We start from the raw sequence: 14275 nt of genomic DNA on the forward strand, positions 1-14275 counted from the left end.
CTTGACAGTGCAGTTTTGTAGAAGTAATTTGTTGATCTCGAAGCGTGAAGCTGAGTTACTGAGGGTGTAGGAGGAATAAATGTTCTGCAGGAGCAGCCCAGCTCCATCAGTCTAATCAGTAATACTTGGTTACAGACTCTCACCCCTGTTTTTCCTTCCTCACTGAAAACAGAAAAAAACAAAGTTGCTTTCCATAACTGACAGCTGTGGAAAATAAAGTGAATTGTTTTGGCCACAAAAATGAGTGAGAACCGTCAGTGACTCAGCTCCCTGTCACCATCCCCACTGCAGGATTGGTGCCGCTGCTGGCGAGAGGCGTTCAGCGAGGGGCAGGCGGTGGAGGGGGCTCAGGACTGTGGCACACCCTGAGATGGACACGGAGCTGCTCACAGGAGCCCTGGAGTTGTGTTCCCCAGGGCTGTGTCCTGCCCTGCATGTGTCCCTGCGTGCCAGGGGGACAGCCTGTGGCTCCCTCAGCTGTCCCCCAAAGCCACGTCTGAGCAGAGGGTGGTGGGGGAGTGGAGTGCGCTATATTTGTGTCTGCACTGTTCCCCATGACAAAAGATTCATCAAGCACAGGCAGGAGGGTTCCACGTGAAGCCAAAAGAAAAGCTGGGGGTAATACTCAAAATTAATAGTTCTTGCTCATGCATACATGGGGAAATGTTGCGCACGTGCTGCTGTAGCACAGGAACCATGAATCTCCCCTAGTGATGTCCAAGAGAAAAACAGGCACTGAAACCTCTCCGTAGGAGAAGTTCTGATGAAAATTTTCCATCTGCAAAGGTGAGAGCATTCACCAGACTCCAGTTCTTCTACGAACATTTAGGAAAGGACCAAAACTCTGGTGCTTGCCAGGACAGAGGACATTTACCTTCTTCCTAAAAATGTCAGACTCATTTATGAAGAGTGGAATGAGGAACAACAGTCATGGGCAGACAGGAATGACTGGGAAGTGCACAAGCAAGATGTGAATCCTAGCAACAATCACAACCTTCTCAGCACAGAGGCTTAAATGTTTCCCATTTAGGAACTGATTTGATCCAACAGCTCCTCACAGTTTGTAGAGGCAGGAAAGACTTGTATTCAGAAATGCAGCAATATGGTTTTCCTATACCAGGGAAAAGGTCCATTAATCTTGGCATATTAATAAATGAGCATCTATTAGCAACAAATAGGCTGGAGATCAGATTTCAAGTGCAGGGAGGTGATGCTCAAAGGAGCTTTCTGATGCCAGAAGTAGAGGTCAGGAGAGGAAAAAAAACAAAATCTGATGGACTTTTGGAGAGATTTGGATAATAAGGGACAATCACAGGGAATTAACATGCCCTGGGTGGAGAGAGCACACAGGCACCTCTGTCTGGGTCCAGGTGGGGTCTGCAGCAAGGAGCAGGGCTCTCAGTGCAGCTGCAAATGCCCATGCAAAGGGGCAGTGCCAGGGACAGGAGGGTCCACTGAGGCTGGGGAGGAGCTTCCAGGCTGATGTGCCCAGTGGCTTGGTGGGTGGGCTGGGGAGAGTCCTGTGTCTGCCGCAGGGCTGATATCCCATCTGATCCCGTCCTGCCAAAGGGAGCCACAGCTGGAGCACACGGATCTCTGTCCATCCCAAAGACAACTGGGATGCTGCCAGCGCTGCACTTTCACACATGGAAATCAGAATTAGGTGTCAAAGCAGAAATCAAGTGAAATTCCCCTGGGTGCTTGGCTGCCATCTGGGAGACAAAAGCATTGTGAGCACACCTCAGTTTTTGAGCTGCACAAAGCTGCACAGAAACAGGAGCAAGACCACAAGCCATGGAGTCTCAAACCCTAAAGGTCACTGAGGACCCTCCCAGTGCAGGGCACAGCCACAGCACAGGAAAAGCTCTGTCACTGGACAGAACAAGCTTGGAGAAGGTCCTCTCCTCTGCACTAGCACCTCAGCTCAGTCATCTCCTGTCCCGTGTGGGTGAAGACAGGATACTCTGGTCCTTGTCAGACCTGTGAAACTCACTCATCATCCCTCAATTTAAATAATGCCCTCAGAGTTCAGCAGGATGGAAAGAGGTCAGTTTTGATCATGCAGGCTTGGTGAGTACCTATGTAAGCTGCAGCGTAGAGGGTAGGGCAGTCACTGAGACATCCAAGCTGTCCCTCAAAGAAGGGAGACCACTAAACATAGGTCTACTGAGGAAACAACATGTGAAACGTGAGTTTGACCTCCTCCCAACTTTGTGAGTGACAGCTAAGCTTTGATGTACAGAACCAGTGTAATTTAGGCTGGAAGGAGCTCTGGAGATCCCCTGGTTAGTGCTGGGCTAACGTTGACAATGGTCCAGGTAAATCACTGGCATTAATTTCTTCTGAATTCACGGGCAGATTCTGTTTGATCAAACCTCGGCTTGGTGACAAATAACACACACAGCAAAGAAAAAGACAAACCACAATCCTGGCTCCCACCATGGGCTGAGCTTTGCCATTCAGTGCTCTGCTCCCCTTGGACACTGCCCCACCTCTGGGTGAAAGGGCTTTGGCTCACAGGGAAAAGAAGGGGTTAACAAACCCCTCAGCAAATGAAGCACCATTAGAAAAAGCTGGACTGCTACTTTCTAGGATCTACAACCTTTAGCCAAGGACTCAGCTTGCTGGGAATTGTTCCCAGAGTGCCACGGTAGCCCAGACAGTGTGACTGAGTGCTGGCATGATGCCTGTCACACTGTGAGAGAACTTCTAATCCTGGATTTTGGGTTTGGAGGTTTTTGGTTGATTGTTTTGTTGGGTTTTTTTCCTTGCTTTTTCCTTGCTATTAGTTATTTTTATAGCATTATTTTCAAGCACAACAGGAATTGTCTAACTGGAGTTGTTTTATTAAAAAAGGCTGAAGAGCTTCATGAGAGACATCAGGAAATTCTGCAGGACACTTATCAAAGCCACAATTTCTGGAAAATTTAAATCCTGCCAGTATTATGGATGAAATTCCATGAACATAACTATGTTCATATGGTTTTGCAGACCTACCTTTTCTACACAGAAATGTCCCCCATCTGTGCTATCCACAGTGTTGCTGAGACACCTTGATAACCCTGTTTGCAACAGTTCCTTCACCCAGAAAGCCTCAAAGGAATACACTGTCCAACAAATGTTTCTGGACAGAGAAGCAATCTACACTCAACCTTATCTTGAAGTTGCTTCAGTGGGAGGGCAGTAGGTTTGAGAAGCTGGTGGCTGAAGGCTGGGTATGGCAAAGCTCACCGCAGAGCATGCAGTGCTGCTCAGTGCCACCCAGCAGTGATGCCACGAGGTGAGTCAGAGTCTGCCCACCAACCAGGGCTGGAAGGGCCCACCGGCCTCCCCTGTTTATTTCATCCAAAAATGCAACAAATTTTGGCATGTGAGCACCTTCTGGGTTGCTTTTCTTCCTTTGTCAACTTTTAAAGCACAGCCACTGGATCGGCTTCCAAAATTAACACGCAAGAATGCATATTTTTCTTGGGTTTCTTAAAACCATTCATGCACAGACTTAATACAGTCTGTTAGTGGAAGAGCTGCAAGTTCTGAAACCAGAGTGTGACTGCTTTATGAAATAGTCATTTGGGAATGCCTAAAAAACAATTGCTTTTAATTTTAAACATCTGCATCTATAACAATAAGAGCAGCTGACGTGGCCCTCCCTCAGTGCCGGGCTCTGGCTTCAGTTGAGTGAGGACCGGCTGCAGCCTGAAAGCGATCTCGTCTGGCCCTGCTGCTTCACATGCTGTAATTCTAGCCCTCTGCAGCATGTCCTGGCTGATTTTCCCCTGAAACTTGATCTTTACATGGATCAAAGGAGCAAAAGGAGAAACAAGAAACTTTTGCAGTGAAATTTCAGCCATGGCAGCTTGAGCTGCGTCTCCAGTTCAATCCCCGCCATCGAGTGTGCTGCTGTTTCCAGCATCATGTCCCCATCCTGCTGTCAGAGTTTGCCACAGCACAGTCCTGTTTGGAGAAAAGTAACCTGCAAAAGGGAAACCTTGCCCTTAATCACATGAAGTTTTACCAGTGCAACAAAAATCATGCTGACATGGAATGACTCTGCTGATAAACTGACCTTCTGAGACAAACCAGGATAATCCCAAAATTTAACAAAGGGTTCAGGTGATTAACATCACCAGCAGAGTGAATCAATACATTATTTACAATTTGTCTGCTATATGGTATTAGGGAGACTTAGAGACAGTGTCCCCTGGCAGGAGGGGGCTGGCACCAAACACACCCACCCTCAGGTACCTGAGGGAAGCTGTCCTGGGCCCTCCACAGCATTTGCACACCTTCAGCATGGTGTTGGTAGCAGTCAGCTAGGGAAGAAGCCTTCCTTCCATGGGCATTTCTGCAGGGTGTGCAGAGAAATGGGGGTCCCTAAACCGGCCAGGTACCTGTACTCAGCTCAGGGGCCCAGCACAGACTCCTTTAAATGACTGCGGTCATTAGTTTCTTGTGATCAGATGGAAAAAAATATGTCTGGCTTATTCCTTTGCCTAGTTTGTGAGATGTAAAATTACAGAAGTTTAGGTTTCAAATATATGCTTAGGCTAAGGAGAGTAAAAAGTGGCTGGAACCAATATCCTAGAGTACATATTATGACTGCTACAGTAATGTCAGTCTAGGAGTGCAAGTGAAACATCCTGCCATCCTTACTTAGCTGCTTCCCTGGAATGATGAAGAATTAAGAGCATTTTTAGATTAAAAATGTGCAGGGGAATATCTTTTTTATTAAACCCAGAGGTACCACTGGAAAAGACAGAGAATCCCTCAGGAATCAAAGCCCTTCTTCCAGTCTGAAATCTTCCCGGATGAATATAGGCTGAGAGCAGTTGCTCTGAATTTCACACATTTCACACGATGATGTTAAATGTGAGCCCACCCATGAAGAGAGGCCACCGGTGTCTGGGAGCCAGGGCTGTTAGCAGAGAGCTCTGGCATTAGGCACACCTTCGCTAAATTCCTGACTGCAAGATAATTACTGCAATTTGCTTTCCTTGTCACCACTTCACTGGTGTATATGTCTGCGTGTCTTCTTCGAGCCTCTCATTTCTGTAATCATTGGGAGTGTTTTGAGGGAAATGCAGCAATCACTGCCAATGCAAAGTGTTCTGTCACCATCAAGAAGGAATGAGCTCCCCAGCGGAAGGGCGCCTTGTTTGGGAACACTTCCCTAAAGAGACACACATCCTCCTGCCCGTTGCCTCACCGTGGGAAGGTGTGTTGGTACACGCTGTCTTGGCATGAGCTCTCTCCCATCCCGTTTCCTTGTGTCCCTAGATGCCAACAATTTACTGTCCCTCCAAGATGACTGTCGGAGAAAATGGGAATTAATTGTGAGTACTTTCAGAAAGCAGTATTTAGAAATTTGGGAGTTTTTTTCAGACACTCGTGGTTAATTGGTTTAAACCCCCAAAAACGATATATATCTTTGTCTTTCTGATGTTCTTACACTTGCACACCAGACAGTGATTTTCCTCAAAATTTTTCAAGCTGATAATTTGTGAAAAATACAAAGTGTCCAAATACTCGTGCAACCTTGAAAGCAAAAGCCTGGATTTTCATCATCTTACACGTTTACACAAGGAGTGTGACTACATCAAGCTTTGCACACACCTTATGAAAAACCCCTGGTCTAAAACTCACTCTGTTTTCACCAGATGAGAAAGCTGCCTGTCAGCAGGAAGGGTCAGGCTGCTGCCATCAGACTCCAGAGAATCCCGCAAAGTGGGAGCAGATCCTGCAGTCCCGACTTGTGCTGCTGCACTCAGAGGGAAGAGCCCCACAGAGCGAGGGCTGGAGGGTCAAACTTCGTGGTATAAAAACCCCGCTGCACAAAAGCTCAGGAGCAGAGGAAAGGCTCTTCCAGCGCAGACCCCTGGCAGATCCTTCCTCCCACTTCCCCATGCCCTGGGCAGTCCCCAAGCCTTGGGGGCTCCCCACTGCCACCACCCTCCTGTCCCTGCAGCCGGGAGGGAAGGGGACATTCGCATGCAAATGAGGGTGATTTCCCACCAGGAAACCCCCTTTGTTTCCCAATCCATTTCTACAGCAAGCTTTGAATGCAGAAGCGCTGAATGACCTAAAAACAACGGAACTAAGCATTTAGCATAAAATCCCACCCACCGGTCCCCTTAAATGGAAAGCAAGATTTAGCAACACAGACAAAACCCACACAGACTGGCAAGTGAGGAGGGAAATGAACACACCGAGTTAGTTGGGGCTGTAGGCACCGGTCTAATGCTCTTACTCTGCAGCTACAGTTCAGTGTGAGGTATCACATCAGTGCCTCCGGATTTGAGCCCCCTCTAACAACCCCACCTTTTAGCACCAGTTTGATAATCATGTGAGGAATGCAGACATGCCCGCAGCTGTTATTACACCAAATTGTATAAACTTCTGAGTTATGGATGGATAATATACTGCTGACACATACACCTCTCACAGGTGACTTTCAAAGCCCCTCACTTCACAGCCCCTATGACAGAACTGGAGAGGTCTGTCCTGTGCAGAGTGTGCATGGCCACAAAACTGAATTTACCTGTCTGCGACTTTTCACAGACTGTGGCTTACCACTGCCACTGCAGAAAACTTGCTCTCGACAAAAAACTGGACAAATTCAAGGGAGGATGAGGGAAGTGCAACTCATTCTTTGCTCTGGTAGCATGGAAGAAAATGTCCATCCATTACATCAGGCTACTCAAATCAAACACTTAAAAACATAGAATCTTGGAAACATAGGGTAGTTTGTGTTGGAAAGGACTTTAAACATCATCTAGTTCTGCAGCCAAGGAATAAAATCTGTGACTGAATAACTGTTAGTGACACTGATTCAAGTAAAACACTTGTGGAGTCCCTTGGAGTAATTTTTTAATTTCTTCTACTGCAGGAGTTTGTGTCAATTCTTTACTTGATGCCTTGAGAGGTTACCTAGAACAGAGGCCAGACAGTGTTAAGGGAATAAAGTAGATACACCTTAAGGGAATAAAGTAGATACACCTAAAGGATACACCTTGGGCAATACAAGAGCTTGGCTGAGCACCCAAGATGGACAACAGGTCCCACGTTTTCACACTTCTATAAGTTCTGGTCCATTTACATATTGGGGTTAATTGTCCAATTACAGCTTCAGATTATGCAGTCCCATCCTCCAGCTTGCTCTCTTCAATTCGCTGTTGTTGATACTTTTTGAGCCTGAGGGTGCAATGGTGTCCTTGATTCCCGGGCTGGAAAAGGATTAGTTTGTCTGACTAAACTGTGAGGAGAACTTGCTAACACTTTATATGAAGTCCAGAGTTATAAACTAATGCAGTACAGAATTTGGAAAATATGAAAGCTAAAACTTAAAGCATCATACTGAATTGCTAAAGAAGATTTGTAACCCATCCAACATAGTGTAATGCAAATAGAGCTAAACAAATTTATTGTTGCAAACCCAGAAAGCCATTAAGAGGACAGCGCTTTAAAGTCTGCAATTGCACTTGCAGAACCCCCCTGGAGTGTGTGGAGTTATGTGAGGGTTAAAAAAACTAGCAGGCATAAAGAGCCTAATTCCAATGCATAACAAGTGCTTCAACAAACAATCTGCCAAAAGTACCAAGGAGATTTAATTACTTCATTCTCCCACCAACGATGCCTTATTCTGTGTTTGACATACCCTATGGAGTGTGCTTTCCACACAGAGATTCTCTATTTGATCATGCAAGGGCTACTTACAGCTGCTGTGGGTAAAAAGTAAAGAGAAGAACAAAAGGTGGTTCTGACCTTCCCTGGGTGGCTTCATCTTCAGTCTGCCCTGACAAGACACCCTCACACTGCCAGAGGGCTCAGCCTGGGAACCCTGTGGGAGTGCACAAGTGGTCTCCTCACCTGAATGGGGAATGATGGAGATGATGAGTGGGCCTTTCAGCAAGGTGCCTCTACATTTCCAGAGTTTGCTGCTAAGGATGTGACAGCACCATCACAGGGCTCAAGCTCAGAAGAAACAACTTTAGCAGAAGCTAAACTCATCTCAAACAGAATAAGGGAAGGTACAACCTTCCTCAACTGAGGACATCTGTGTAGTGTGTGGACACAGCTGGCAAAAGCTTCTGTGCCCAGCAGTGTGCACAGGGACTGTGAGGTGACTCAATGCTTGACCTTCCCTGGATGCTCTGACTTGCTCAGTGTCACTGCTTCTCCTGCCAAAAGGTGACAGCAGACAGAGGGGGATCAGATGAATATGAATTAGGGGACCAGATGAAGATAAGCAAGGGGAGGTCCAGATGAAACCAATTCTCTGTCTGAATACAGGGTGTCGGTTGTCAGGCACCTGCCCTGAGCTGAGGTGCCTGCCTGGCCCCGATGGTGCAAGATCCTCTGGGTACACTTGGGCAGATGCAGCTGTGGGGTAGGGTTGGTCAGTGTGACACACTCACACTGTGGGTGTCAGATGGAGGTGGTCAGTGTGACACTCTCACACTGCGGGCTCTCAGCCTGGCCCTGTCTGGGTGTCAGAGGGAGGTGGTCAGTGTGACACTCTCACACTGCGGGCTCTCAGCCTGGCCCTGTCTGGGTGTCAGAGGGAGGTGGTCAGTGTGACACTCTCACGCTGCGGGCTCTCAGCCTGGCCCTGTCTGGGTGTCAGAGGGAGGTGGTCAGTGTGACATTCTCACACTGCGGGCTCTCAGCCTGGCCCTGTCTGGGTGTCTGCGTCATGAAGGGTGAGATGTGCCACACCTTCTGTTTCCCCTCCACCAAATCAAGCCCAGCAATGACACAAAGTAAAAGAGTTACGTCAGAGCTCTGATCCCACCATCTGACCCCAATGGGTGGACTCCCACAGTGATCTCACCCTGATGGCTTACTCAGCGTCACAAGCAGCAGAGAAAGGTCATGCTTGGTTAAAACCAAAATGTGCTTTCTTGCAGCTTTTCCCCCTTGGGCCAGAGGCTTATCCCTGACTTGGGCAAAGATCCAATTGGAAATAATGAATGTAATTACCTTGTAAGCACCTCAGTGGAAAATATTGGTATAGTTAATTATACAGGGATGCAATGCTAACCCATTTCCCAGTGTTTAAAATACAAATATTAATGCTTTCTCCTTTGGGGTTTTGAGAAGATTAGTTATTGCTGCAGTCTAACTGAATTGATAAGGCTTTCAGCTATTGCAATCATTTTAATGGGAAGGTTTCCAGTGCAGGTTTAACATCAATGGCTGGCATCACGGGTGAGAGTGTTACTCTGCACAGAGCTGGGGGTTTAAGTGCCCCTGCAAGAATGAGGGCCCCTTTGGCCATGACCCTCCACATCCAAAACTGAGATCTCTTTCAAAGGATGTTTGATTTTAGTGTTCTCAAACTGAGGAGAAGAAACTCACACGTTGACTATCCAGAGGACTGAAATTGAAATTTGAATATCAGGAAATTGAGAAGTATATCCAAAACCTAGGACTTTGGTACCTTTCAAGAAATCCTAATTGTCTGTGCGAAAACGTGTCTGTCTTTTGTTAAGGATCATAGGAAACAGTGTAACAAACTCACAGCATGGACTGAGCAGGTACTCCAGTATTTTCACATTATGGCTGATTGACTTCCCAGGTGTTGAACAGGGAACCTGTTATTTCTATGTCAGTCTGCCTGAAAAGCCCCATCACGTTCAGCCCTCTGTGAGTAAATGAGCAAAAGCCACTCCATGTGCTTTCCTTGCTTTGGTATTTGTTAACATTTCTAAACTGGACATACCCTAGCAGACATTCACAGGTCAAAACCACAAAAAGCTCAACTCTCATTCTCACATCTCTGCAAAAGTAGTGGAGAAGATTTATGAAAATAAAAACCTGTCCTGAGATTTCCCTTGAAGGTATCCAAGGAAGTTTTTCCAGGGAAAAGAAAACAATAGGAGACATCAGCACTTTGGGCATAGGTCTTACCGTTCAGCAACAATCACATTTTGCATGAGGCCACCTCTTCCAGCCAGGAGGCAAAGCCACAGGCAGCAGCACAGGGCCTTGGGCACCTGCCCGGCAAGAAGAGGGGAGGGACAGGCACAATGCCCCGCTGGGGATCCCTGACAGAGGCCCAGGGTCCTCAGGTTGCCGTGGGAATTAATGAGGCCAGCGATTGGGAAACCCATCCAGGCAGCTCTGGAGACTCCTGGTTCAACAGAGAGCAGTGCTTGCCCCCACGCCCCGCCGCAGCAGCCGGGGCCAGGCACTTCAAACAAAGGGGAGACCACGAATAAAAACTGCTTTTATCTAAATACCTCCTTGAAAAATAATCCGTACAGCCGGTGCTACTTCTCAGTTTTGTGCCTGTTCTGCGGCAGCACCAGCTCACTGGGAACCCAAGCACCAGCCACAGCGGCTGCCCGTGCTCGATGGCAACAAGGATGGATTAGTCACCACCTTGACTTTTGAGTACATTTCCATATGCCACACACAGAAAAAAAAATAAGGAAGCAGGTCCCCCAAAGGGAACTAAAGCCACCAGCCTCTAAAAGCTGCCAGACAGGTATTTCACCCCGTGGAAAAAAGCCAAATAAAAGCATGTGTAAGCAAGAAGCAAACCTGGTCTAGTTCAACTCTATCCAGGTGTACTGCTGCAAACAGAGGACTGTCTCCATGAATCACAACACTGCTCTCACAAGTGTCAGCATAGAATCTTTTAATACTTTACATAAAAAACTGCATACACTATAGTTTTATGTAAACATCATATACATCTCAGTTTTTGCCATGTCAGTTTATTAAAAACAGTCTCAGTACCACTGTTGAGGGAAGAGGGAGAAAAGTAAACAAACATAAATGGATACATTTGTTCTCTGAACCAGAGAAACAGAAAATTATTTTCACCCAGGTTGGTCACCTTGTGAAAATAAGTTTTAAATAAACCTTGATTCTTTAAACTGCCCTTTAGTACTAAAGTCTGATGTACTCACTGCATAAGCAACAGTGCTTTCACCCATTTTTTTTTCCAAGGCAAAAATATACAGTGGTTTTATTTTGTCTTGCGTTGAAATCAGTTTTAAACAAGACCCAGATGAGGTTACTGAGTAAGAACGTTTCCAATGCTACAGTGTTGTATGCAGATGATGAGTGCATTGAGTGTTTAATTTAAACATGTAAAATCCACCGAGTTGTGCAAAGTAACATATTTTGAAAATAAACTTTTAAATAAACCCAAATCAACACACTTGCAGGAGACAACATTAAAAGTAAGGAGCAGGCACCAAAATCATAATATGGCAATATCATCCCCTTGCTCACCCTGCCTCATCTGTCAGGAGGTGGATATCCAGCAAGCAGGACAGTTCAGCTTTACTTTCTGGCCTGGTGGCTTCTGCAGCTGGAGTCAGTTCATGGCTCCTGTTATCAGCAGGCATCAGTCACTCAGGGCAAGTTCCTTTGCACAACACAGGTCCCACCTGGGCACCCCCTCCCCACCTCACTTTAAATAAGCACCCCCTGCACCACCCCAGTTTGCACAAGACAAAAAAGGTAACATATATACAGGCTTCGCTTGGGATGACCCTCCCCTCCCCTCCCAGTCTCGGTCTTCAGGGCGCTAATTTCCACAGCAGGTCAGGCTCAGGCTGAAACATGTGAGGGAGAAGCAAGGATGCTGCAGGCAGCCTGGGAGAGGCAGCCCCTTTCCCCAGCTCGCCTGGGTGGAGGCACATGCAGGCAGGAGGCAGAAGTCCCTTCGAGCACCTCAGCTCCACCGCCCTCCTCTTGCAAAAGAGAGGAGGCTGCCCGGGAGCAGGGAGCAGCAGGTGTTGGCAAAGGGGCAGAACCGGGTGCAACGATTGCTCAGTCCAGTCTCAGCAGCTTTTTGTTGTTGAGTCCACGACTAACTCGCAGGGGCCAGTGGTAGGAGAAGGCTTCTCCCCACTTTATTCCCAAGACTCAGGGCATGCAATCCCCCCCTCCCTCCGTCCCCACGGCTGAGCAAGCACAACCCTTTTTGGCCAAGGCTCAAGGAGCGTGCTCCCTCCCTCAGCCCCCACCCCATCCACAGCCAGTCCCTAGCGGAGGGGACAGGCAGATGCCGTGTGCGTGTATGACCCAGCTCCTCTCCACCTGCCAACAGGTGACCCAGGCGCTGTGCCCAGCGCCGCGCTCCAGACACGCCCTATAGGACTTTGCAGCAGTTGATGCAGCCGTTCTGGGTGCCGTAGCGCTTCTGCAGGGCCGCCCGGGTGGCAGTCTCGAAGACCTCCCGGACACCCTCCTTGGTCTTGGCCGAGCACTCCAGGTAGTCGTAGGCCTGGATGCGAATGGCCATGGCCCGGCCGTCCTCGGTGCGCACCGGCTCCTGCTTCATGCGGGCCAGCTCGTTCCGCACGTGCTCGTCGTTCCGCAGGTCCTTCTTGTTGGCCACCAGGATGATGGGCACGTTGGGGCAGAAGTGCTTGACTTCGGGCACCCACTTCTCCGGGATGTTCTCCAGCGAGTCCGGGCTGTCCACAGAGAAGCACATGAGGATGACGTCGGTGTCCGGGTAGGAAAGGGGACGCAGGCGGTCATAGTCCTCCTGGCCGGCCGTGTCCCACAGGGCCAGCTCCACCTGCTTGCCGTCCACCTCGATGTCCGCCACGTAGTTCTCGAAGACGGTGGGCACGTAGACCTCGGGGAACTCGTCCTTGCTGAAGACGATGAGGAGGCAAGTCTTGCCACAGGCACCGTCCCCCACCACCACTAGCTTCTTGCGGATGGCAGCCATGGCCAGGCTCGCCAAGCTGGCCTTGCCGTGCAGCAGGACGATGGCAGCGCCCTCCTCCCCGCGGCCGCCGCCTCCCCCTCCCTCTCGCTTCTCACAGGGCACCGTGGCGAGCCGGCCCGCGCAGGCAGGCGGGCGCGCCCTGCTCTCTCTGCTCACCGGCACCGCGCCGCCGTACCCTGCCTCGCGGGAGCGCTCCGGCCGCAGGGCAGCGCCGCCGGCCCCGGAGCTCTGCGGTGGAAGCGGCGCCGCCGGTTCTCGCCCTCACAGAACCCACGCACAGCACCGGCTCCGCGCAGCCACTGCCGCAAGCTGCGGCCCGGCGCCGCTATTTAAAGGCGCTCGCGACTTTCTTAATATAGCTGGCCAATGGGAAGGCAAGGAGTGAGGTCATCCCCGGCGGAGAGCGCTGCGATTGGCGGGCGGCCGCGGGCGGGAGGCGGGGTCGCGGCGGGCGGGGCAGCGGGCGCGGGGTCGCGGCGGGCGGAGCCGCGGCGGGGGCGGCCCGGAGCTGCCTGGCCCCGGAGCGAGCCCGCCCGGCCCCGGGGATCCCGGCTCGGAGCCGGGGCAGGGCAGGGCCGGCCCCCGCCGCAGTCTCGCCGCTCGGGATGGCCGGTGTGAAGAGGCTGGGCGAGCACCCGAGAGGAACGGGGGGCGCCGCTGCGCCCCAGCTGCTGCTTTAAAGCCCGGGCAAAGTGAGCAGAGATTCTTGTAGGCGGTTGAATAAAATGAAAGCGTCCGCTGGGTGCTACTGGAAAGGCGCTCGACTCCCTTGCTTAAAAAAATCATCGCGTTCTGCTCTTGGCCAAAAGGGAGAGCAGGAATTGTAAACCGGGAGAAGCAGGCTTCAGTTCAGGCTTGAAATGAACTGGCCTTTGGGTCTCAGTTTACAGGGCTATCGGAAGTCACAGCCATGAAAAAATGAACGTGGAAAATAAAGGGGCGCAAAGCGCTGTAGTGCGGGGTTGCTGGGAGGGCAGGGTGCGAGTCCCTCCGCAGGAAGAGCTGGCAGGGCTGGGATGGTTCTGGGCTCGTTCTGGGCTGGGCTGGTGCTGGGCTGGTTCTGGGCTGGTGCTGGGCTGGTTCTGGTTCTGGGCTGGGGCTGGGCTGGTTCTGGGCTGGGCTGGGCTGGTTCTGGTGCTGGGCTGGGCCGGGCCGGGCTGGGCTGGGCGCGCTGGGGCGGCCGCAGTGCCGGGGGGCGCACGGACAGCGCCGGCAGCGACGCGCTCGGTCCCTGGTGCCGCTATCGCTGCTCAGCTGGGTGGTGTCCCGAACTTCCCTGCGAGCTTTCCCACACAGACGATATCCTGCGGCTACTGCCTCTCGGGGCTGGATTCGAGGTGTCTCGTTCTCCTAGCCAGAACTGGCATTAGGGAATGGAACAAAAATGAGTGGTTTGTACAATACTGATGCTATTAAAAATTGTATTTAAAATACCCATTTGGAGAGTGAATGCATCACTGAGTACATAAAATTGCCTGACTAGTTATTTGCAGCAGACTGTTACAGAGGAGTGTGTGTCAATAGGGCAAAAGGTTAGTTTAATCCTAGACCTTGAAATAAAATTAATTTTCTGTT

The 14275-nt window shown here is 50.0% G+C and overlaps 1 protein-coding gene across 1 annotated transcript; it reads right to left on the reverse strand.

Moving 5' to 3' along the window:
- Window positions 1–10625: 10625 nt before the first annotated feature.
- Window positions 10626–12979, reverse strand: RHOB (ras homolog family member B). The gene has a single exon (XM_038133609.1). The coding sequence runs from the start codon at window positions 12698–12700 to the stop codon at window positions 12110–12112; it is 591 nt and encodes a 196-aa protein (XP_037989537.1). The 5' UTR covers window positions 12701–12979; the 3' UTR covers window positions 10626–12109.
- Between the last annotated feature and the right edge of the window lie 1296 nt (window positions 12980–14275).

The sequence above is a fragment of the Motacilla alba genome, chromosome 3, assembly GCF_015832195.1.
Source record: "Motacilla alba alba isolate MOTALB_02 chromosome 3, Motacilla_alba_V1.0_pri, whole genome shotgun sequence".
In the NCBI taxonomy this organism is placed as follows: Eukaryota; Metazoa; Chordata; class Aves; order Passeriformes; family Motacillidae; genus Motacilla; species Motacilla alba.